The following is a 24,610-nucleotide window of genomic DNA, read 5'->3' as shown; positions in this document are numbered from 1 at the left end:
ACCAATGTGATATCATCAGATCAGCATCTTAATAATGTTAAATTTAATTACTGTGTGGAGGATAGTTTGGGGAAGGAGAAGACTGGAAGTAAGGAGATCAATTAAGAGGCTGTTGCAGTAGTCCAAGGGAGAGGTGACTTAGAGTATCAGCTCTATAAAATATTATAGAGGAGCTTGGTGGGAAATTGCAGGCAGAATTATCTCAAGGAATAGTGGAGGGGAAAAACACATTTAAGCTTAATAAAAGATCAAGTTAAGCTAGATCTTATCAAGAGCATTTAGAGATGAAATTGCAAAGGATACAGTAAACAGGTGGAAATGGAAAAGATAGTTCAAGGTTAATGTAAGAAACTGTTCTTCCCATCACTGCCACAAGAACCAAATTTCAGTTTGCTGCATGAGAAGGTAGAAGTGGCACTAAGGAAAACCAAGAGGAGGAAAGTATCAGGACTAGACAAAGTACAGTGTATGTTCAATCTGGAGGCAACACAGTTTGGGGGTCATTGAGAGACTGACTCAAAATATCTAACAGAAGAGAGGATAATAACAAATGCTTAGAAGAAAAGATATTATTACTAAAAGTAAATGAGACAATATCAGTAGCCACCGATCCCATAAGGATACAGAATAGGTGTTCTCCTGTCCCTACAAAATCTTTATGAGAGTAGTCTACACACATAACAAGGGCATCCTTGACAAAGATATGAATGGGAACAGACAGGCTTCCACAAGGAATATTCTACAGCATACTCCATCTTTAAAGTCACCCAGCTGACTGAACAGTACAAAAGATATGAGATTCCCTTTAGGGTTATTGTTTGTTAACTATCAAAAGACCTTTGATTCAGCAGAACAAAATACCGCCTTAAAGCTTCTCTCCCAACAGCTGTCTCCCATCCATATGTAAAAATTATCACAGATTACCTAAAAGATACAAAAAAGGATGATGAGAGCCCTGATTAAGTATCAAAGCATAAAACTAGGAGAACTACACTGTCCAAAGATGTATGCCATTGTCTTGAAGGATTCCCAGCTCAGAAGCCACCTAGAAAAGGAATATCCTATAGAGACAGTGAGGTCCTCCAGAGGTTCCTTTTTGTGGTCATTGACCCAGGCCCCAGTACATTGCAAAGTCTCCTAAATGAGGTAAATTTTCACTTGAGAGACAACCTGATATATTAGATTGAGGGCCGTCCTTGGAATAACCATTACGTGGGTCCAAGTCCTTTCCCTGGCGTACACTGGCTATGTGACTATGGGCAACTCACTTAACTTCCCAATACCCAAGGCAGCTCTCTAAGGCCATAAGTTAAAGAGAAGTTTCTAATCTGCATTGATAGAGAGCTTTTCCACACCAGGATTTCCTCACAGTCACAGGATCAGATCCCACCCAAATTTTTTTCTTGCCCTAAAAGCATTCAACCTAATTGTCCGAGTGTTGAGGAGGGGCAAGGGATAAGGGAAACCAAGCATATGAAGAATATTTATTACCCAAATCATGATATAGAGTTGGATGGACAGCCCATACATTCATTGTTAAGGCACTGCAAATAATGAACTGCACCCAAAATTGAACAGAAGAAAGAGAGCAGGCTGGATTGCACTTGGGAAATCGTATCATGCTTTTAATGATCCCAAGCTTCTCTCCGAAGCAAAAACCCATCTTTTTGACACTAGCATTCTTTGATGGAGTTAGAGTCTATTTTAAATACAGAACACTACCTTTGCAAAGCCTCAAAGAGGAAAGATGGAATGTTGCGTAAGGCGAACATCTTTTAGTTTAACTAGAATAAAGAGTGCATAAAAGGGAGTAATATGTAGTAACACTAGAAAAGTATGTGTGGAAGTTAAATTGTAGAGGGTTTTAAAAATCAGGCTGAAAATGGCAATGTTTTATCTTAAAGGTATTAAGAATCACTGAATATTTTTGAGTAGGGAGTGACATGGTAAGACCTATGTTTCTCCAATAATAACTGGGCAGCTCTGTGGAGAATGGATTGGGAAGAGAGGAAAGCTACTGGAAGCAGAGAGATCATTTAGAAGTCTAATGTACTAGTTTAGGTGAGAATTTCTGAGAACTTGAACTGGGGTAGAGGCTATATAAGTGAAGAGAAAAGGACAAATGTGAGATGTTGTGGAGGAACAATCAGCAAGACTTGGGAACCGTTTCGATATAGGTAGTGATGGAGGGAGAAGAGTTCAGAACGACCTCAAGGTTGAGGACCTCCATACCTAGAAGGGTGGTACCCTAAACCAGGGCAAAAAGGAAATTTGGAGGAGGGATGGGTTTGAGGAGAAATATAATGAGCTCCATTTTGGACATACAGACATCCATATGTCTCTGTGGCATCCACGTAAACATGTCCAGCAGTCACTGTGCAAGCCAAGTCATGTAGGTAAATGGTGCCAAACTTAAATAGAAACAGATCCCTGCTGACCACATACTGAATTAGAAAACCACAAATTAACTGTGAATTTGACATTGCTGATATAAATGACCTACGGGTTCATTATAGCCAGTCTTAGCTATAGCCCTAAGATTATCGTTGCTCAGTCTATTAATATGTAGTTTCAGAACTTAGAGTAGTATGTAATGGTTGGCTTCTAAGAGTTTAGTGGTGAATGCCATGCTACCCTAGAGAAGAAAAGAGTGAGACTGCCATCTTGTTATACGTGCTACAGGACTAATTTGCTCAACCTGTATGATATTGGGAACTTCTAGAGAGAACAAGGCAATTTTTCATTATTCTTATTTTTCCTATGATAATTCAATTCAAACATCAAGTGCCTATTCATATACAAGGCATTCTGCAAAGTAAGTGTCATAAAAGGTCATCATAAGTTGTTTATAAGGTATGGTCAAATTTACATAGCTACATACATATGTGTGAATATTTATGTGTATATCTTTTTTAAAAAATTCTTGGTCTTGTAGGTATTATGAGTCTTCAAACATAGTGCTCTACCAGGGTTGATTAAGATCATGGCCTGTATTCTACTTATTGCATGCCAAGCTCACAATATCTTCCCAACAATTTCTTCTTTCCTTTAAAAAAAGTTATTTGTTATTGATACATTTTGTTTTGACGCAAGAAATACTAGCCAGCAAATGTTCAGACAAACCTGCCACACACAGGAAATTCCTGAGAACAGTTAAACAAAATCACCTAATAAAGTGATTGTAACCAGGAGCACATCATTTACCAATATATTTGTGAATGTTAAATTTATAGACTATTAAGAGAAGTCACGGGGTGGTGGACAGGAGTCAGGAAAGCCCAGGTTCACATCCTGCCTCTATGAACAATGGCAAGTCACTTAACCTCAGAGACAGTCTGGCTCAGGAGTTAGGAATGCTGGGGCTTGAAGTCAGAAATTCAAGTCTTGCCTATTGGATGACCCTGGGCAAATCACTGATGGGGCTCCTGAGCTTCAGTTTCTGTCCAAATGAGCACGGTGATAGTACCTATTTCACAGGGTTGTTGTGAGACTCAAATGAAAAAGTGTATGTAAATTGCTTTTTGAGACTTAAAATGCCACATAAATGTGAGTTTTTGCTGCTATTACCTCAGTCTCCCAGGCAAGTGACACAGCTGCTGATCTGCATCAGTGGAGAAAGTTCCTACATCCGAACTTCCCTACACCCATGAAGTCAGAGTTAACAGAAGGAAAGAAGGGAGGGAGGGAAGGAAAGAAAGAGAGAGACAGACACAGAGACAGAGAGAGACAGCGACAGAAAGAGAGAGAGGAAAGAAAGAAGAAAGGGAGAGGGAAAAGGAGTAAGGGAGGGAGAGAAGGAAAAGAATCATGGAGAAAGAAGGATTTGTGTTTTAACTTTAATCATTTTTAGCAATACTATCTGTTATCATTTGATCTCACTTGTTTTAGCCCTTTAGTAAGGTCTCATTTCCAGTGATTTTTTTGTTAATCTCATCTATCTATAATTATAAATTATTACACATTTCTTTTATTATATCTATTGCTCATGCCCAGTGCAGTCTTCTAGAAAACTCTCCAGATGGTGATCCCATTCAGAAATAGGAAACCTTCAGCAAGAGTCTCAGCTCCATCATTTTAAGTTCGGAAAGAAGTACTTAGGTGTGTGGCTGTTGCAGAAACCCATATTGTAGGCAGCTACTGAACCTGAAGTCTAATTCCCTGGTTGTTGTTGCCGTTCTTAAACACTCAAGAGTATACCACACTAATTAGTTCTGTCCAGTTAATAAAGTATAAGACAGAGGGAATAATATCGCTGTCTGTCAACCTGTTGTGTCCACCTTGCTATCAAATATTTATTGCACCCTTACTGGGCAGGTAGTTCTATTCTGGGACTACAGAAATTCAACTCAAATATTCAACATAGTTTTCTGGTTTTCAGTGTAGAGATTTAACAGAGAATTGAAAAGTTAAACTTTTGGAGGAAAGGAAAGGTGTCAGAATGTTTGAATTCACAAATTCATTCTTATCTCCTGAAGATTTTCTTGTATTTACAGACGTATTTTCAGCAGATCATTTTTCACCCATCAGCCGTGTGGGTCTTTGCCCTTCCCAAGTCTCACTACATCATATTACAAGTTTGATTTTTAAAAATGTCGAGAGGGATAACTGGATTCTGAGAAACATTTGTCAGATCTGGGCATCGGTGCCAACAGGGCTTAGGTGCTCTGGCTGCCGGCGAGAGGGGGCAGGTGTTGTCTAAGGTGCTCCTCCTTGTTGCTTAGGAACAATGAAACATGAACGACCTCAGGAGCTAGAATCCAAGGACTTGGCTGAAATTTAACAAGGAGTGCTTTGAGTTTTGAAGAAATCTGCTTTTACCCTATTGGGAGAAGGGCAACAGTCTTGACACAAAAGCATATCCCCGGGATGGAAGTGCTGGTTAAATAGAGGCCTGGAAAATTTAGCCCTGCGAGATCTTCAGATTGAAAGCAAAAATGCCAGTATTCCATACTAGGTTAGTATCGTGTCAAAGAGTTAAGAAGTGCTGGGAGAGCTGTAAACCTCGTGTTAGGAATGCCAGCGAGCATTCTAATTGTGTTTTCCCATATGATGGTGAATATACAATTCTTTTTTCCTGTGTTTGTTTTGTTTTTTCAACTCACTGATGGGGCTCCTGAGCTTCAGCTTCTCCATCTGTCAAGATGAACACAATAATAGTACCTATTTCACAGGGCTGTTGTGAGACCCAAATGAAAAAGTGTATGTAAATTGCTTTTCCAGACTCAAAATGCCACATACATGTGAGTTGCTGTTGTTGTTACTGTTACCTCAGTCTCCCAGGCAAGTGACACAGTTGCTGATCTGCATCAGTGGAGAAGGTTTCCACATCCAGACTTCCCTGTACCCATCCAGGTAGCTGGATGAGGTACATACTATATGGAATATTGTGCTAGGATTAAGCAGTGAATATTTTGTTCAAAAAATTTTCTTGTCTGGTTTTAGCTTCTGTGAAGAAAGTCTTTTCTGAAAACTGCAGTCACAGGATCATCTTCTGTTGAATTTTGCCTATCACAGTTCTCCCGTCCTTTGAGCTTCTTTCTCAGTGACGTTTCATAGAATTCACAATGGAAAAGCAAAGAAGGACCAGATTCTAGGCTGATATCTGTATTCCTAGAGCAGTGTTGGAAGTGGGGTTTGTTTGTGCCAACAAAAGAACTAGCCTCTCCTCCAAAATCAACATTGTGGGGTAAAAATAGTTACCCTTTGATGGCCAGCCCTCCGAGGCTCTGAGTTTTCCAGTCCCAGTGTTGGTAAGGGTTAAGCCTGCTCCCTTTGGCTGGGTAAGGGGAATTAAACGTGGAAATCACAGGCGTTGGATGGTCTTTTCTGGCCAAGGGGACCATTCCTGAGTAAATGTGTGGCTATCATCCATTGTTAAGCAAGGCCTGGCAGAAAACTTTCTCCCTGTAAACAATGGTAGCCACCGAGGTGTGAACTCCATCATCCCTATTAACCTCAGAGAGGTGTTAAACATCAAAGCCTACTTAGAACTTTTTAAATGCTAACTGGTGGTCAGAGAACAAAATTACAGCTGAAGTGAGAAATGCTTAACCTTTTCCCTGCTGTTAGATACCTTTGCATTGGCCAGCTGGTGATAAATGATCTGTGAGATCCCACACATGGTAACTACCCTTTCACCAATCTTCCTGTGGATTTTCGTGTTTCTGTTAATACTTTACAAGGTAGAAGGGGGTTTGTGCAGACATTTTTATAGATCTTGATTAGCCATGGTAATGGGAGATTGAGATGGTATAACTGAAATTAGTAAATCACTTGGAAACCTCATGTTAGGCCTTTTTTTTTAACCCTATGCCTTAACAACCTTTTGCCAGAGATGCTAACAAGTGACAGTTCGCTAGATTTAAGTTTCCCCTTCTATACAACCCCTGGTGGAGGTGTGATCTAGCAGCGAAACCAGCCAAAAGGTTGTAACCCAGGAAGAGAGTGTACTTTGGATAACTACCTCCTGAATTAACATGTGCCCTGTAAGACTTCTGCTTATATATTAAATGTTAAATTTCACTAAATCCCTCCTCTGAGGTGTCACATTGTGTTATGGAAGTTGACCCTGGGTTTTCAAATATCTATGTAAGCTCTACTAAATTGGGAGTCCTTTAAATATGGGCCCAGGAGCTATGTATCTGCTGTCAAAGGATTATTAGCATAACCACGCTTGGAGAATGTCATTGGTCAGAAAGTCACTAGATTTTTAAAAATTTCACCCTTTTTATTAAATTCACATCATGCTGTTCCTTGCAGGTTGGAACTCTTACACCAGAATTCTCTTCCAAATACTCCCTATCAAGAAAGCAAAAGGTGATTGAATTATAGGAATGGAAGGAAGGAATACTGTAGGGACTGTGGAAAGCCTCACATTGTTTTTCCCCTACTTGGCAAAATTTCTACCTGAAAGCCATCTGCATCTAAATTTTCAGTTCCAAAAGTCATTGGCAGCAGTAAATGTCTAGATATAATGCAGATGGTTGGGATTGGTGTTAACAGGAACAATTTTGTCTGTGTTTCCTAAAGGGAAAAGCTTCAGCTCTACTCTTTCCACCAACAGTTCTACCTCTTTTAATTAATTGCTTCCCACTTTATAGATCTTAGGATAATTGTGGGGGGAATGATAGTGACAGGTGGCAGCAACTGAAAAAAAATAAAGTACTACTCCCCAAATATATGTTTTTGGTAAATACTTAGCTATGTGCTATTTTTCCTGATTGAACTATTTTGAGTGACTGAATTGTAAGGTTTGGATTTCATTTTTGTACATATCTCTTAGGTAGAAGATATAGGTCAGAAGAGCAAAGCCAGAAGAGAAGAGGATTCCAGCACACTCCCAGGTAAATAAATGGCATCTACTTTCAGACTGTTTAAAAAAATAGTACTCTGGGCCAAAATGAAATAGTACTCCCTTCAACTCTGAGACTTGCTTTCTTCGTGTAAAATGAGGAGCCTGGACTAGGCCATCCCTAAGGTCACTTTCAGCTTAACTCTATAATTTTACAACTTTCTGTATTTTGTCTTTTAGAGCGAAGTCTTAAAAGCATTTAAATATCATGGTCTGTCAACATATGTTAATTAAGTCTAAACTGGTTAATGATTTTACTCCAAAGATAAAGATAGTTGGGATACAAAGTCGAAACTCAAAAAGTCGCTGACCCTGTCAGTCACTTCAGAATAAAAATGAAAATAATTCAATTTGCTCCTAATCATTTTCAGGGCTACTGAGTCAATATTTGCTAAGTGCTTTGAGATCTTTAGGTGAAAAGAGCTAGACAGATATCTAGTGGTGATATTTGTTTTAGTACTTTCTGTTTTCCTTCATAGGATTTTTGTTGACTATATGAACTGTGTTAGTTGGAATTCATCTAAGGCCTGGGTAGATTTTAGATATTCTTCCTTGAGCCTGTTTATAGTATGAATTTAAATTGTTTCACACAGGTTTCAGCAATGCTATATATTAAAATCTTGCCAAACAGTTCAAGTGACTTAAGAGCAGTAATATCAATAGGGCAATATATAATCCCTTTACCACTGAAACTTGCCAGCCCATAATTATAATAGAAACATTGCCACTAAACTTCATAGGAGAGAAAAGGAAGTGCGGTATAATTTTTGCTTAATGAGAATGGGTCAGTAAGTTAGCTAAACCAGTGTCATTTACTCCCTTGTGGGATTTAGCCCAGGCATCTATCTGTATTGTAGAAAAGAAGACTAGGATGGTTGCGAGTATATAAAGAACCTGTAGTATTGGCAGGCCTTCAGCACATATTCCTTTGAAAATATGTAAGCCAAGTGTCTTTGGAAGGTAAATGGACACTATCATTATATAATGCTAGTCAGTATTTTTATTCATTTTTAATATTTAGTATTCCCCTGCCCTTTCTGCACTGGAGCCAAATACATACTTTGTTTAGAGCTCAAAGAAAAGTGCTAATCAGCAAATCTCCTCAGGAAATCATTCTTAAATTTAGTGGCTGACTCTAGTGAAGGAGTTTTGAGTTGTAAGTTTGTTATTACCACAGTGTTAAGGAAGATATAAAAGCAATTTAGACCATTGGGTAGATTTACTAATCTGGTAGGTCAGAACATAAAATACACATTACACACATACAGCTTCTGCTATATTTTGTACTTTGTCTTTGTACCAATCTGTTAGTGCTTATAAATTAATTCAAAACAGTGCTTTTTACAGTCAGTAATAAATTTAAATGTTCATTTTAAATTGTTCCAATAATATCTTAAAAACTTATCCTGGATATATGAAAGTATTCTCAACATAATACGAGATGACTCAAATTTATGGAAAGAAATTCACTATAAAACGATTATCTAAAACATTTACTCTCAATAGCATCCTTATTTGGGGCAAATTAATAAAAATAATGCTGTCTGACTGATAGTGTTAAAAAAAATAATGAAATAGGGGCTGCAAAAATATACCTGGAAAATTTAAAGAAAAATCATTCCATTAAGCAGAGGCTAGATGGCCACTTCTCAGGGATTGTATAGAAGGGATGTATATGTATTGGTCAAAGAGTTAGCTATACTGGACCCTCAGGTTCCTTTCATCTCTAACATTCTGCAGTTCTAAGTTACTGGGAATTGTAATTTAAGCAGTTAATTAGAATGTCATTTAAGCAGCTAAACATGTTTTAAAAGTATTCTTGGCTTATTTTAATGTTATGTTGTATCAAATCTCCTTGAAAACTTTCTTCACACAACAGGAAGATTATTTCTACTTCAATATCCTAGAGAGAGAGAGAGAGAGAACTAAAACCTTCACCTATTTGCTCGCTTAGTGCTTAATGCACTAAAAGCAGTATGGCAGAGTGGATAAATGACTGGTCTTAGAGTCATGAATACTTGGGTGCAAGAACTTCCTCTGACACATTATAACTGTGAAACCATGGGGAAGTCACAATATTTCTCAGTGGCCCAGATAACTCTTAAACAGTTCATTGCAGGTAAGTTGCCTGCTCATCTGCATTGATAGAGGGACTTTACACACTGGGAGTTCCCTACACTAATGAAATCACAGGTTGGAACCCTCCTCACTGCCCCCCTCCCAAAAAAGTGGGAGTGCTTCACAAATGCTAGGGCTGGAATAGAGGTTAAACAAAAATTATTTGGCTTCATCCATATGAGAACTGGCTGCTATGAAATATTAACTATGAGTCATCCCACTGTGACTCATTTTCCGTTTTTTATTACTCATTTTCATTAATTATTTGTATACCAAGAATACATGGTGGTGTGTTGTTAGGAAAAGATAGAATTTGGTTCTGTGATACAGAGTCGGGCATGAAGTACTTTAGATAGAAAATTGGTAAAGAAGTTGTTGAACAATAGTAGTAGAAATCCTAATTTATAAACCTATTGGGATATAAAGCCAAGATGTAGCAGGAAAAAGAACAGCAACCCACCATCTTGTGTCCCTCCCCCCACACACACACACACACACATACGCATGCCCACAGCTCCTCCAAACAGATCTAGAAAATATACCAGACAGAATCCTAATTGGGAAATCCAAGAAAAACATCACAGCAAGTTATTTTCCTAGCCCAGGTCCAAATAGACAAACAAAGAGGTCTATGGACTCTGGGGACAGGGTCTAGCCAGGAGTGTGTCACGTGGAGCACTCCAAAGCAGAAAGAAGTTCTGTATGCAACAGAGCGAGAAGAGGTCCCAGATTCAGTCTAGGGAAGCCTCAGTTTGTGTAGGGTGCAAGAACAGATGCCAATTGTTGCTTACTACCTAGTTCCAAGTCCCAGATCCAGGGTAGACTAAGGAGAAGACCTGCCCCTAAGGGTGGTATTCCAGGATTAAGTGTGGTTACAGGCCCTAGGCTGTGTACCCAGCAAGGAACATTGAGAAGCAAGTTGAGAAATAATCAACATCTGTGTGAGTTACAGCTCCAGAACAGAATGGGGTCTCACTTCCAACTTCTGGTCCATTCTGAAGGTTGTAGAAGAATAAGCAAGTCAAGAACCCCAGATTGAAGGGAAGCCAAATACTGTCCTATCACTGAACCAGCAGAGCTTTCCAGCTGGCTGATAACAGCTGAGTCCAGCAGCCATCTACTGGAACTCCAACAAGGGGCAACCCTATAGACCTTTTGGTCAGGACTAGGACAGGAACTTGTAAAGCTCAAACCAGGGGGTCAGCAATCAGATTGTACCCTGGATCGGACCACTTTAGGGGCATTCAGAACTTGCAGGTCCTCAGCCAGAGATGCCTCTGATATCCTCAGTACCCCAAATGAAACAGTGACTAAACCAATGTAGACATTCCCAGCAGAAGTATGCAGAGCCTAGCCCTAATGCCAAGTCTGAAGTTAGGAATTAAGCAAGAAAAATGAGCCAAAAAAAAAAAAAAACTCCTACCATAAAAACCTATTATGGTAACAGGGACACTCGAGATACAAAGAGAATGACTCCAAAATATCTACAAGCAAAACCTCAAAGTAAAACACAGCTTGGGCAAAAATTCAACCAGAATTCTTGGAAGAGATGAAGATTCTGTGACCTACAGGGTGAAGTGAGTAGAACCAGGAGAAAATAATAAGATTGTCAAGAACAACAACATTGAAAAACTTAAGACCTCTGATCAAACAACAACTGTAAGAGACCTGTAATGAAACATGTTATCCACCTCTTCACAAAGGAATCATTAAGTCACTTTGCAGGAGGAGATAAAGATTTTCATCCATGGCCACTGTATGGATTCATTTTGTTTGACCAGGTCTTTTTTATTACAAGGGTTTGTTTGTTTTGATTGGTGGTAGGCTTTAGGAAGAAGCATGAGAGTAGGAGAGAGATGAAGGCTAGCAATAGTGATGCCCCCAAAAAAGGAGTGTTAAATGTGTAGGGAACTGAGCCAAATTTGTAAGAATAAGAGCCATTCCCCAGCTGTTAAATGATAAAGGAATATGAACAGGCAGTTTCCAGAGGAAGAAATCAAAACTATCAATAGTCATATGAAAAAAATGCTCTAAATCACTAATATTTAGAGAAATGCAAATTACAGCAACTCTGAAGTACCACCTCACACCCATCAGATTACTTAAGGTAACAAAAAGAAAATGATGCATATTGGAGGGAATGTGGGAAAATAGGTATTCTCATGCACTGTTGTGAACTAGTCCAGCCATCCCTGAAAGCCATTGGAACTATGCCCAAAAGGCTGTTAAACTGTGCATATCCTTTGACTCAGCAATATTACTCCTAGGTCTATACCCCAAAGAGATCAAAGGAAAAAGATACGCACATAAATATTTAAAGCAGCTCTTTTTGTGGTGGCAAAGAATTGGAAACTGAGGGGATCCTATCAATAAGAGAATGGATAAACAAGTTATGGTTATGTATTAATGGAATATAATATTGTGCTGCAAGAAATGATGAAAGGGAGGGTTTCAGAAAAACCTATAAGAAGGACTTATATGAACTGATGCAAAGTGAAGTGAACAGAACCAGGAGAACGATTTACACAGTAACAGCAATATTGTAAAGATAATTAACTGTGAAAGATTTGGTAACTCTGATCGACATAATGACCCACCACAGTTCCAAAGGACTGGTGATGAAGAATGCTGTCCCCATCCAGAGAGGACTGATGGACTCGAAGTACAGACTGAAGCATGTTTGGTTTGTTGGTTGTTGTTTCTCCCTCTCCCTCTTCTTCCCTCCCTTCCTCCCTCTCTCTTTCTCCCTCTCCCTCTTTCTCTCTCACTCACTCGCTCTCTCTCGCTCTCTCTTTCGCTGTCTCTCGCTCTCTCCCCCCCTCCCCCCCTTACTCTCCCCCCCTTTCCTTCTCTCTCTCCCCCTCCCTCTCCCCCCCTTTTCTTTTTTCAGGTCATGGCTAATGCAGAAATTTGTTTTGCATGATTTCCTATCTGTAACGGTTTTGTATTTCTCGCCTTCTCAATGGGTGGGAGAGGGAGAGAATCTAAAACTAAAAAATAAAATAAATTTGAATTTTAAAAAAAGAAGGTAATGTGTTGGATTTATTATACACTTTAAAAAAAACAAACTGTGGAATGGAGACCCATGGTTTTATATGCAATACTCTATATATGGAAATTCTCATGGGATTTTTTGTATTAAGTTCAGAATTTTTAAAATACTCTTTTTAAAGATAATAATCCTTTACCCTTTTCATTGAAAACATTTCAGGGTCACAGTATCAAGTCCAAAAAAAGTCTAAACAACAGGGAAAGGAGAGGCAGAATATTGATTTGGGAGGAAAAATATTAGCTTAGGAGTTAGGAGACCAGATAGTCTCAGCTCTGCCTCTCACGAGTTTTGTGAACTTGGGTGAGTCACTTAACTTCTCAGGGCCTCAGTTTCCTCACTGGTAAAGATAAATGGAGATAAACAGTGGAAATAGAAATGATCTCTGAGGTACCCTCAGCTCTGATATGCTCATGGTTCTCTGAGTTGCCTGGCAGTTTGAAAGACTCATACAAATGTTTTTGCCTTTTGTCTTTGACTTGTGAAGAAATGTCTCCTATCCTTCAAGAAAAGAAGTCCCCTTCTAGTTGTTTCTAGCTTTAAAAATAAACCCATTTGTGGCTCTGCATTTAATAAACCCAAGTATGTATAGTTTCAGGCTTCAGCTTGTATTAAAATCCCATCTTTCATTTTTAAAACAGTATATTCCCCAGACATTTTAATACCTTTGTATTTCCAAAGTATGAAATATCCTGATTATACACTTCCTGTAATTCCTTTTCTTAAGAATATTTGCATACCTAACTACTTTCATATGGGTCACATAAATCCTGTAGAAATCATAAGTTTTGGAACTTGGTCATTTTTCCTTACATTTCTGATCATTCTTTGTTATAAATGTCTCAGTTGCCTGTATGTTTATTTGAAATTTCTATGGCTTCCATAAGTTTATTTTCTGGAGTTTCCATTTATATGTTGTTGATGTACACCAGCCATTTCATGCTCTTTAAAAATACCACCATATTAATTCCTTTAAAATCATTTTTCTAGATAATCATAGTCTCTGAGCCCAACACAGGCCTATTAAGTAGACCATTTCATTGGCATAACTGTTCTAACTTCTCCACAATCCCATTGCTTCACACTGTTAGTTAATAAAGAGTAAGGAAAGCAGGTGTTCTCATGAATCAGAGACAGCTTGGGACAACAGAAAGAGCATGGACTCAGAATCTCTAAACAGGCCCTTGCTCTAGTTCTGAAGTTAACTTGCTCTGTGACCTCCTCGAGCAGCTCCCTTATCTCAGAGGTGAGGCTGTTGGACATAATCTCTGGGGTGCCTTCTGACTTTTAAATTCTTTGGCTACCTCAGTGCTTTGTGATTTCATCAATGTGGGTATTCCCCCACAGTGGTGCATGTTGCACCCATGCATACCCACCCTGGTGACTCTTGGCCTTAAGTTCACCACTGCAGGTCTACCTAATCTGTTGTGTTGAGAGCCTTCCTTGTATCTCCTGAAATGACAAGGATGCCAGTTTATCTCTATTAGCTGTCCCTCACTCTCACCCATCTCAAGCAGCCCATCTCCTTTTTCAAGCCTTCATTTCTTTGATGACCTCCTTTGTACCGCTTTTCCTTCATAATTCCTTGTTTGTATGATATAACCTGCTCGTGCCCACCATATGCCTCTCTTAAGGTCCTAAGTATGTAGAACTAATTGAGTTACTGTGTATACCACACTTCAATTCAAAAACTTCAAATGGGATAAAATATACTTTCCACTAAAATTATACTGAATACAAGATACTATTTCTTTGGATAATTTAGAAGGCAGTCAGATTCTTGGATTAATAAACAACTTTGAAAGAACTTCCAGAACCTGATAACATGAATCAGTCATGATTTTGAAAGACCGATGATGAAGGGTGCCTCCTATCTCTTGGCAGAGAAGTGCTAGGCCAGAGGAGGAACAGCATCAGGCACACATTCTCAGACAGGACCAAAATGTTGATTTGCTTTCCTTGACTACTTCTTGGGGGGGGAAAGAAGGAGTGTATGAAGAGAGAAGGGAGAAGAACAAAAGAAAGAAAAGAGCAACGATGAAATGTTTAAAAATTTACATAATAACTTTATTATATATTTAAGAGGAATAGCAAGTTGCGCATAGTACATTTGCAGTTTCACATGCAAGTCATCTTTTTTTAAATTATACTGTATTATGGAAATGCTTGTTTTATTCCATAAATTAAAAATAAATAAAATTTTAAAAATACATAGAAGAAAAAAGAAGGGGACACAAAGAGCAATTGTGTTGCTACCTTGTTAAATTAAACATACAGTACACTTTTTTTACGGGGCAGCTAGGTGGCTCAGTGGATAGAGCACTGAGCCTGGAGTCAGGAAGGCCCGAGTTCAAATCTGGCCCCAGACACTTACTTGCTATGTAATCCTGAGCAAGTCACTTAACCTCTGTTTCCTTTAATCCGCTGGAGAAGGATATATCAAACCATTCCAGTATCTTTGCCAAGAAAACCTCATGGACAGTATGGTCCATGGAATCACAAACAGACATGACTAAATGAAGCCACCACCACCACCACCACCACCCCCCTTTTTAAAAAAACAAATTGTATATAACAGGTTCACAAGTCGTATACAGTCTTCTTTTTCTTTGAAAATTGCATGTTTGTTTTGTTAATGATCATTAAGTTCATAATAAGAAAGAAAATTTAATTATAAAAAGGATCATTAAAAACATGAAGATGAACCAGTCACTTAACTTGTTCTTTCCATCTTCCTCCCCTCCCCATCCCTCAACTTCAATTTCCTTATTGGGAAAATGGCGGATATAATGCCTGTCGTACCCACCTTGCAGGCTTGTTTTGAGGATAATGTCTGTAACACACTTTGCCAATTTTAAAGTACCTTTTAAATTATTATCATTGTGATGATGACGATGATGCATTCTTTCAGTAGCCCAATATTTTGCTAAACTATTTGTTAGCTCACTGTTTTACTCAGTATTAACAGACTCCTGCTCTTCCCAGGGACATTACTACAAGAACCTAAATTGTCTGTTTGAGATCTTAACTGTTGGGAGGCTCAGCCCCTCCTCCCCCCACCCCACAGACACACCCCCCTTCACGTGTATTCTTCACTTTAAGACTCTAGTACATCTTACTTCATGTTGTTTGTGTTCTAGATGGCCCAGATGACACCATAATGCTACCAGGATGGAGCAGAAACCTTACAGATGAAGAAAACATTTTAAAATTTGGAAGTTGAGCAAAGAAAAATATACCTGTTTAATTCTACTATCTATAAGCCAAATCAAAAAATTATTTAAGAAAGATGGTGTTCACTTAAAAATACCATTATATTTGTGTACTGTCTTCTCTATTCTAATTTGTCAGCCATTGCTTTTAAGTAAAAGTGTACAAAAATAGTTTTTTTTCAGCAAGCAGTCACTAGTTTATTCAGCTTTGGGGTAAGGTTTCAAGTTAAACTTCACATTAAAAGCCCCTTTCTTCCTGTATGTCATTTCTGTACAGTGAAATATCTGAAGAGACTTGAGCTTAGCCACTGCCTCCTCTGTAGTGATAGAGCAAAAAGAGGTGCTAATTCCCAATGTTCTTTATCACCTTCAAAAGTTTTTATGGCAGTATGGGAATGATCTGTGATGTACAGCCAAGTGTGACTTAGTAAGTCCTAGGCAGTTACTTGAGGCAAATGAGGTGAAGTGACTTGCCTAGGATCACCCAGCCACTAAGTACCAGAGGCAGAATTTGAACTCATGTCCACCTGAACCCTAGCCAAACCCTCTATCCACTATACTGTGTTACTGAAAAGTATTTGAAAACAATAACAAATAGAAATTTGCGTGTAAAGTATAATATTGACTCCACGGTCAAGTGTAAATGGCATGAAAATGTGAGTAGAAAGTTCTAAGAAGCAAGACTAGTAAAGAATTACTTGCATATGATGCTAACATCATCTGTCAGTCATGCCTATGACATGCCCAGAATTATGTCATGGGAGATAAGAGTTAAAAGTATAAGGCATAGCTTCTGCCCTCTAGCATACAATTTAGTTGAAGGACAGGAGGAATCTAATACTAATAACACAGCAGTTAGGTGAGCATATATAATTAAGTGATATGTTATTTGGAATTTATTTTAAGGGTTAACAGCAGTTCTGAGAAGGAAAGAGCATTGTAATTTGGTGTAGTCAGGGAAAGTATGCTCATATATGATAGAAATTTTCACTTTTCATAGAGATGTCTTCTCTTTGAGGCAAGAGAACTTAAACTCTTGAGTTCTGCTTACCATCCAAGGAGCTAAGCTTCTCTGTGTACTCATGGAAGATTGAAGGCACAGTGAGGGAGGAAGGGAAAAATAGGAGAGGGTAAAAAAGGGAGTGGAAGAAGGAAAGAAAGGCAAAGTGAAAAGAAGAGGGAGGAAAAAAGAGGAATCTCTCATACATCAGGTGTTCCCTGGTAACATGTATGTTGAAAGTTGTCCCCTATTGGCCTAAAAATTATGTCTTGACATGACTGATGGACTTTTAAAACTACATTCCCATATTAGCGCAATTAAAAATAAATAATTTTCATAATCCAGCCTGTGAGTACTCCATGCAAAAATGTATGCACGTTTTTAATCAGGCTGGAATAAGATCTTTCCTCCTGTTTCAGTTCTTAAGGAGTCCACATAGGATCATAGATTTAGAACCAAACGGAACCTTGAAAAGCTGCTGTGTCCAACATTACAGATGACAAATGACAGTATTTTTTACCTTATAATTTTGTTCCATTAATCCCAATAAACATTTTTTACAAAGTAACTGCAAGACCTTTTTAAGGTACTGAGCAATGATAGAGAAGTTAAAAGGGTTTTCTACTCTCTGACAGAACCTATGATAATCACAGCCAATGATGAAATACACTTCATATCTCTCAGTAGAGAGTGGTGCCAGAAATGATTTTGTCAATCAATTTTATTTGTTTGTGGTACGTCAAGAAATTATTTGTGTAAAAATCAAGGAGTCATCAATAAAATTTTCTTTCAGATAATGTGTTATCAAGAGTTCCTATCCTTCCTGAGCTGATGTCCCTATGGCATTTTAGTCCACAAGCCCCTCCCGTCCATTCTTTCTCTGATACCTTTGAAATCTTCCCAAAATTTTGTGTGTTTGACTATGCTCAACTTTCCACTCAATAAGGTGAAATCACCACTTCTCCACTAGGTGCCAATCAATCTTTGAAGTGTTCTCCCATCACTACTATATCATCCCTCCATGCCGGGATTCTGATTTCTTCTCTTTTTTCTGGTCTGGTGACAAGGTGGCCTCTATTTATCCTTTCATTGAATTTTGTTCCATTACTTTCCACTATGCTTTGCCCTTCTAGTTACAAAGTGTCTTCACATGAATATATATTCTTGGGGGGGGGCAGGGCAGGGCAATTGGGGTTAAGTGACTTGCCCAAGGTCACACAGCTAGTACATGTGTCAAGTGTCCGAGGCTGCATTTGAACTCAGGTCCTCCTGACTCCAGGGCCAGTGCTCTACTCACTGCGCCACCTAGCTGCCCCATGAATATATATTCTTAATATGCAATACCACTGCCCACCTTTTGCTAAACTCAGTTGTTTAGTGTTGTTGCAAGTCTCTAAATTTCAGGCCTCTGGGTCAAATTCCCAATTGCCCCAGCCTAGTTATGTATTAAACTCTGTTGTGACAGTTGTGACTTTGTCCAGAGCACTTGCAGCACTTCAGCGACATAGAAACAACTGATTTTAACTAACAAGAATAACTAGTTAGAATAACCTTCAGTAGCTCCTCCCCCATTGTAGTCACTTACTAGTAAGTCTTAACCTGACAGTCTCAGTTGTATAATGGTAGTAGTAGCTAGCATTTATATAAAGCTTTAAAGTTGGCAAAGTGGTTTACATGTATCTCATTTGTCACAATAATCCTGAGGTGTTGTGTTCCCTATTTTACAGATGAAGAAACTGAGGCAGGCAGGTAAAGGGTCACACAACTAATAAGTGTCTTAGGCCAGATTTGAACCTGAATTTTCCCTACTTCAGATCCGCCACCCTGCCCGCTGTACCACCATGCTGATTTGGTTTTTTTCATCCAAATCCTTTTTATGACCAGACACAAAAAAACTGTCAACTATGGCTCTGGATATAACCTTCCAGAGCCTTATTCCCCTTCATGAATCCTATTTGCCCCAGTGATACCTATAAGGTCAAATGTTTCTCCTTGTTTTTGAGTCTCTAGTTCACCTTTCTTATTATTCCTACTTTATATTAATTTTATTCCTGGCTCCCTTCTTGGGTTTTGTCTCCTATAGATTACATCTCTATCCTGTTGTTAGATTGTATTTATTCTTTATTTTACCTTCATGAATAAAGATATGTCTTTTTATCCTTCCCTCTTCTTCCATTTCAATTTAAATACCTTTTGAGAGACCTGTAAGACTCTAGCAGATACATATTTCCCAGTCCTTGTTAGGTGTTCCCCATCCCAGGACAGGAGCTCATCATTCCTATATTTTAATCCATGGTCCAGAATCCCAGATCCCTTTCATAGCTCTTGATTTTCCAAATCTTACTTTCTCTTCTGAAGCCCTTGCCTTCTATCAATAGATAGCAATAGTTAAACTAGCAACTGTATTCCTAGGGTCGTCAGTTCCTTACACAATTGATAAGCATTTATTAAGCATTTGCTTTGTGATAGGCACCGTCCTAAGGACTGAGGATTCAAAGGGCCAAAGGAAATCCTCTAATCCTTGCTCTTGAGTATATCGTAATGATGGAGACAACATGAAAATAACTAGGTACATATAAGATGCAGAGTATTTGAAAGTAGCAGCTGAGGTGACCAGGCAGAAGGTTGCACTTGGGTGATCTTGAAGGAATCTAAGAAAACCGAGAGGCAAAGGTGAAAGGGCAAATCTTTCTGGGCATGGGGGGATAAAGACAGGAGCCAGAATGTTGTGTCTGAGGGATGTCAAGTAAGCCAAAAAAATGTATCAGAACCATAGAGTTCATGGAAGGGAGGTAAGAGGTGAGAAGATTGGAAAGGTGAGAAGGAGGCAGGTTATAAAGAGCTTGAAATCTCAGAGGATTGTATTTGGTCCTCAAAGTAATAGGGAGACACTGGAGCTCCTCAAGCAGGCGGATGATGTGGTCAAACCTATGCCTTGGAAAAATTATCTTGGCAGCTGAATGTGGATTGGAGTGGGGAGAATCTTTAGGCAGTATTGCAGTAGTCCAGGTGGGAGATGATGAGGCCTTGTACTAGAGTTGTGGCTATATGGGCAGCCAAAAAGGAACACATAGGAGAGATGTGACAGTAGAAAGGACAAGATTTGGCAATAAATTGGATATGTGGGGTGAGGAAGAGGAAGGAATCAAGGGTGACACTGAGTTTGTGGCCTTTGGTGTGAGAGAGGATGGTGATTCCCTCAATAGTAATAAAATTCAGAAGGGAGGAGGATTGGGGATGGAAAGATGAAATCTGTTTTGGATAGATTGAGAACTCTATGGGACACCTGTTTTGGAATGTCCAAGAAGCAATTGGGCAGCTAGGTGGCATAATGGATAGAGTGGTAGGCCTGAAATCAGAAAGACTCATCTTTCTGAGCTCAAGTCTGACCTGACACTTACTAGCTATGTGACCCTGGGCAAGTCATTTAACCCTGTTTGCCTTAGTTCCTCATTTGTAAAATGAACTGGAGAAGGAAATCACAAACCACTACAGTATCTTTGCCAAGAAAACACCAAATGGGTCACGAAGAGTCAGGCACAACTGAAAACAGCTGAACAAGAAGAAGAGTCAATTGGAGGGATGTGATTAGCCCTACAGGGAAACTAAAGATAGATGTGTTGATCTGGGAATAATTTGCATAGAGATAATTAAACCCATAGAAACGAATGAGATTGCCAAGTGAGATGATATAAAATGAAAAGAAAAGGGGACTCAGTCAGAGCCTTGGGGGCACCCACAGTTAGAGAATATGATATCAATAAAGAACCAGCAGAAGAAACCAAGTAACAGTGACAAAGAGAAGAGCCAGGAGAGAGTGATGTCATGAAACCCTGGAGAAGAGAAATTATCTAAAAGGAGATGATCAAGTGTGATGTTGCAGAAAGTCAAGAAAGATCACGAGTGAGAAAATAAGTCTTCATAGACCTCAGTATCCTCCTAGTAGTATCTTTTATCCCACTTGAATTGCCAGAAGTGGCTTGTAGTCATCATATCTGATAAGTCTTAGGAAGTTCTCTGTCATGTCCTAGGTAATCATCCTGGAAGTAATAGCTGACATTTATACAGCACTTTATATAGCTTTGCAAAGTGCTTTATAGAGCTTTGCAAAGCGCTTTATACTGTATATATTACCTAAATCAAGCCTCATAATAACCCTGTGAGGTAGGCACTACATATATATATATATATATATATATATATATATATATATATATATATATATATATATATTTCCATTTTTACAGATAAGTAAATTGAGATTCGGGTTAAGTAACTTGCCTATGGTATGATATGATAAACATTTATTAAAAACCTACTATGTACCAAGCACTGTGCTAAGCTCTAGGGATACAAATAAGAGAAAGAAAGACAGCCCCTACCCTCAAAAAGCTTAGAGTCTAATAGGGAAGGTCAATACACAAAAGAAATCTGAAAAAGGGGATTGCCAGAGGGTACTCAGCATGGAGGGGGGAGGTGTATCATGATGGTGATGATGATGGAGATAAAACCAAGCAAAGTGATGGTGGCTAATGAAGGAATGCTACCATTTTTGAGCCCTCTATAAAGAAGGCTATGGGAGGAAGGAGTTTTTTACTCTGCCCTCCAATCAAAGAGGTAGAAGAGTAGCAAAGTTGAAACAATATTCCTGATAATGAGTTTATCTGGCAATGAGTTGATCCTGGGCAGGGCATGATGAAGATGAGGACAGAGTTGAAATCAAGAATTATGTCTGAGAGATAACTCAGTCTCTCAGGAAAGTTCTCTGAATCCTTTTATCTCTGTGCTCAAATAGTCTCTCTTCAGGCACAACAGTAAATAGCCTCTCCAGGCGGACAAAGTGTTAATCTTCTCACAGACTCTTCACAAATGACAGTAACAGTGTCCGTAGTACCTGTAGGATAGGATATTGAAGCTGGGGTAATGTAAGGTTGATTTGATTATTGTCTTCTGAGAAAGAGGTGAAAAGTAGGCTAATGGAGTTATGCGTACGGCCGCACCCCAGAAGGCAAGATGCTCTGGCAGGGTAGGCTTTGGTGTCCCATTAGATGGCCAGAAGGGATAAAGCATGATCTGAGAGTCCGGGATCAGCTAGATGGAGAGGGCTCAGGTGAGAATTGACTCACTCACTAACCAGGCCACTTTACCTGGCAGTAGAGGGAAGGAAGCACACCATCTGGTAGCTTCCTGTTTTAACTCATTATTCTTGCTAACTAGGTGCTAAGCTAAGTTGTTTCTACCTGCTGAAGTAATGAAATGCTGTCAGCATCCTCTAAATTTCAGTGCCTTGTAGCAAAGCCTTCTCCTAGTTATAGCTCTGTTTAGCTCCTACTGAGGTAGGGAGTCATTAACCCCTACTACTCTTCCTGTGCCCCCTTCTGGATCATCTCTCACCTGAAAGCACCCAGGAATCCACAGCATCATTTCTTGGAGGTCAAGCAGCTACTTCCTTCTCAGTGAGTCCATCTTGTAGGTAAAAGCTTTAAATCTCTTCTCTGTTTCCAAATGCCTGGAAATCCTTCTTATCTTTCTCCTCTCAGTAATGTGCCCAAGTGCCTAAAAGGTGAAGATTCTTCTCTGCCTCCTCAGAGCATTTTTTTCTTCTTTAACTTTTATATCAAATTCTTCTTTTCTTTTAAGGGAACACAATTCCTTCAGTAACTTGGAGAGTGGAGAGGGGTTCTTCAAGCCCCATCACATTCTCAGAGCAAGGCTAGTCCACACTTCAAGCATTCTTGGCCATGCCAAAAAGATAAACATCCTGCCATCTGTGTGGGTCACTACAAAACCCTGTTCCCTGTTCTTTCTGAAAGCTAGGCATGATGATATATGCCTGTATTCCCTGCTACTGGGGAGGATGCATCATCCAATGGGTCTCTTGAGCTTAGGAGTTCTGAGCTGATCAGGTGCCCAAACCAAGTCTGGCATCAAAATAGTGAGCCCCCAAGATTAGGGAGCCACCGGGCTGCCCAAGAAGTGGCAAACTGGCCCAGTTTGCAAATGAAGCAGGTCAAACAAAGCTCCCATAGTAATCAATAACAGAATCAGTCTTGAAGTTTTTAGAAACAGCCTAGGTGAGCTAGGAAGAACTAGTTTCTAAAACTAAAACAAAAACACAAAAACCTTTCTAGAAGTAGCAGTCTCAATTCATTGTTGTTCTTGGTAACAGCTCTTGTATTAATCACTTTCACTATCGCTATTTTTGTCATCAGAAGCACATTTTCCTTTTTAAAATTATTCCTTGACTTTCCCTTTTCTACCCTCACAAGTAGGACTAATGGGAATAGGTGTTTCATGGTCTCTTGCTTCCATAAGAAAGAAAAAAGTTACAACTGGAGTTGTAACATTCCATTGTTTGAGATCATATTCTCCTTTTTTTTCTTCCTTTTTGGAGAGGGGAAGGCAGGGCAATTGGGGTTAAGTGACTTACCCAAGGTCACACAGCTAGTGTGTCAAGTGTCTGAGTCTGGATTTGAACTCAGGTCCTCCTGACTCCAGGGCCGGGTGCTCTACTCACTGCGCCACCTAGCTGCCCCTGAGATCATAGTCTCATCCTGTTTTTTTATCTCTACAACAGAGAAGATAATGATACCCCTTAGCTCAGAAGGTTGTTTGGAGGCTCAAATACAATAATGTGTAAAAAGTGTTTTGCAAACCTTGAAATTCCACGTGTCGGCTATTTTTATTATTATTATGTGAAAACATAGCACTGTAGCACAGGGATGCAGAACTTTTGGCCTTAAAGCCACACGTAGCCTTCTAAATCCTTACTGACTGAATCCAAATTTTATAGAACAAAAGTGCAGCCTTTTGACTGAATCCAAATTTTAAATTTGGATTCAGTCAAAAGGCTGTATGTAAGGATTTAGAAGACCACACGTGGCCATAAGGCCAAAGGTTCCCCACCCCTGCTAGAGCATCGGCAGGAAGAATAAAAATAGACTGAAGAAAGTCCTTATGGCATAAACCATTGTATTGTGAAGTTTACATGAAAAGCAAAGATATATAAGCAAATGTCCCCTTCCATAGGTACAAGTCTCTAAAGGGGGGTGGGGCATCTCAGAAAAAGGCATGAGCCATTTCTTCACTAGTCAAGTCTTTTGCCCAATTCATCACTGCCTGTTCCCAAAAGGCTGTAGCCCATTCAAAGTAGCTAGATTTTCCTCTTCAACCACCTATGCACAACAACAGACAATGCAAAAGCCCAATAGGCCAATTGTGGAAATTCATTTATTTGGTTTTGGTTTTTATAGCAGCTTGAATAGAATTTTATGGTGAGAAGGGACCGGAGATCTCTTATTTTATCAGTTAGGAAACTGAGCCCCAGAAGAATGAAGTGCTTTACCTACAGTCACATAACTAGTTACCCTCAAAGCCAGCTCTCAAATCCAGGCCTCTCGACTCCATAAACCAGGTTTTTGTTGTTTGGTGTTTTTTTCCCCTTTCTTGACACCCTACTATGGCAATGTGGCTTCTTTGTTAAGCAAAGGAGACTTGGGATCATAGATTTAAAGCTGGAAGGGACCTCAGAGGACATTTAATTCAAGTCTCTCATTTTCTAGATGAGGAACCTGGGCCCCAGAGAGGGCAAGCAATTTGCCCAAGACCACGCAGGAAATAAGTGTAGCAAAACTGAGGTTAGATATAGATATAGATACAGATATAGATACAGACATAGATATAGATATAGATATATAAATTCAGAAGCCTAAAAGATTTATTTGGGAAATACTTTCCAATGAATCTGATCTTCCCTTCAGTGCTGACATTCAAGGAATGAATATGAACTATCAACAGGCTGATGACATTCATTTCTTTTGTTATCTGTTACTTTAAACTTTTGGTTAGATTTTCAAACACTTCTAGGCAACTACTACTTT

The 24,610-nt window shown here is 39.2% G+C and overlaps 1 protein-coding gene across 1 annotated transcript in view; it reads left to right on the top strand.

Annotated features, from left to right (window-relative positions):
* The window catches only part of FAM120B (family with sequence similarity 120B), a 134,619-nt gene extending 117,092 nt beyond the window's left edge, over positions 1 to 17,527 (top strand). The window contains exons 10-11 of the mRNA XM_036767302.1: positions 7,283 to 7,343; positions 15,659 to 17,527. Coding sequence (XP_036623197.1) covers positions 7,283 to 7,343; positions 15,659 to 15,671 — 74 coding nt within the window. The 3' untranslated portion in view covers positions 15,672 to 17,527. The remainder of the gene's footprint in view (positions 1 to 7,282; positions 7,344 to 15,658) is intronic.
* Positions 17,528 to 24,610: the final 7,083 nt, after the last annotated feature.

This window comes from Trichosurus vulpecula, chromosome 7 (assembly GCF_011100635.1).
Source record: "Trichosurus vulpecula isolate mTriVul1 chromosome 7, mTriVul1.pri, whole genome shotgun sequence".
Lineage (NCBI taxonomy): Eukaryota > Metazoa > Chordata > Mammalia > Diprotodontia > Phalangeridae > Trichosurus > Trichosurus vulpecula.
This window is presented reverse-complemented; position numbering and strand designations above follow the sequence as displayed.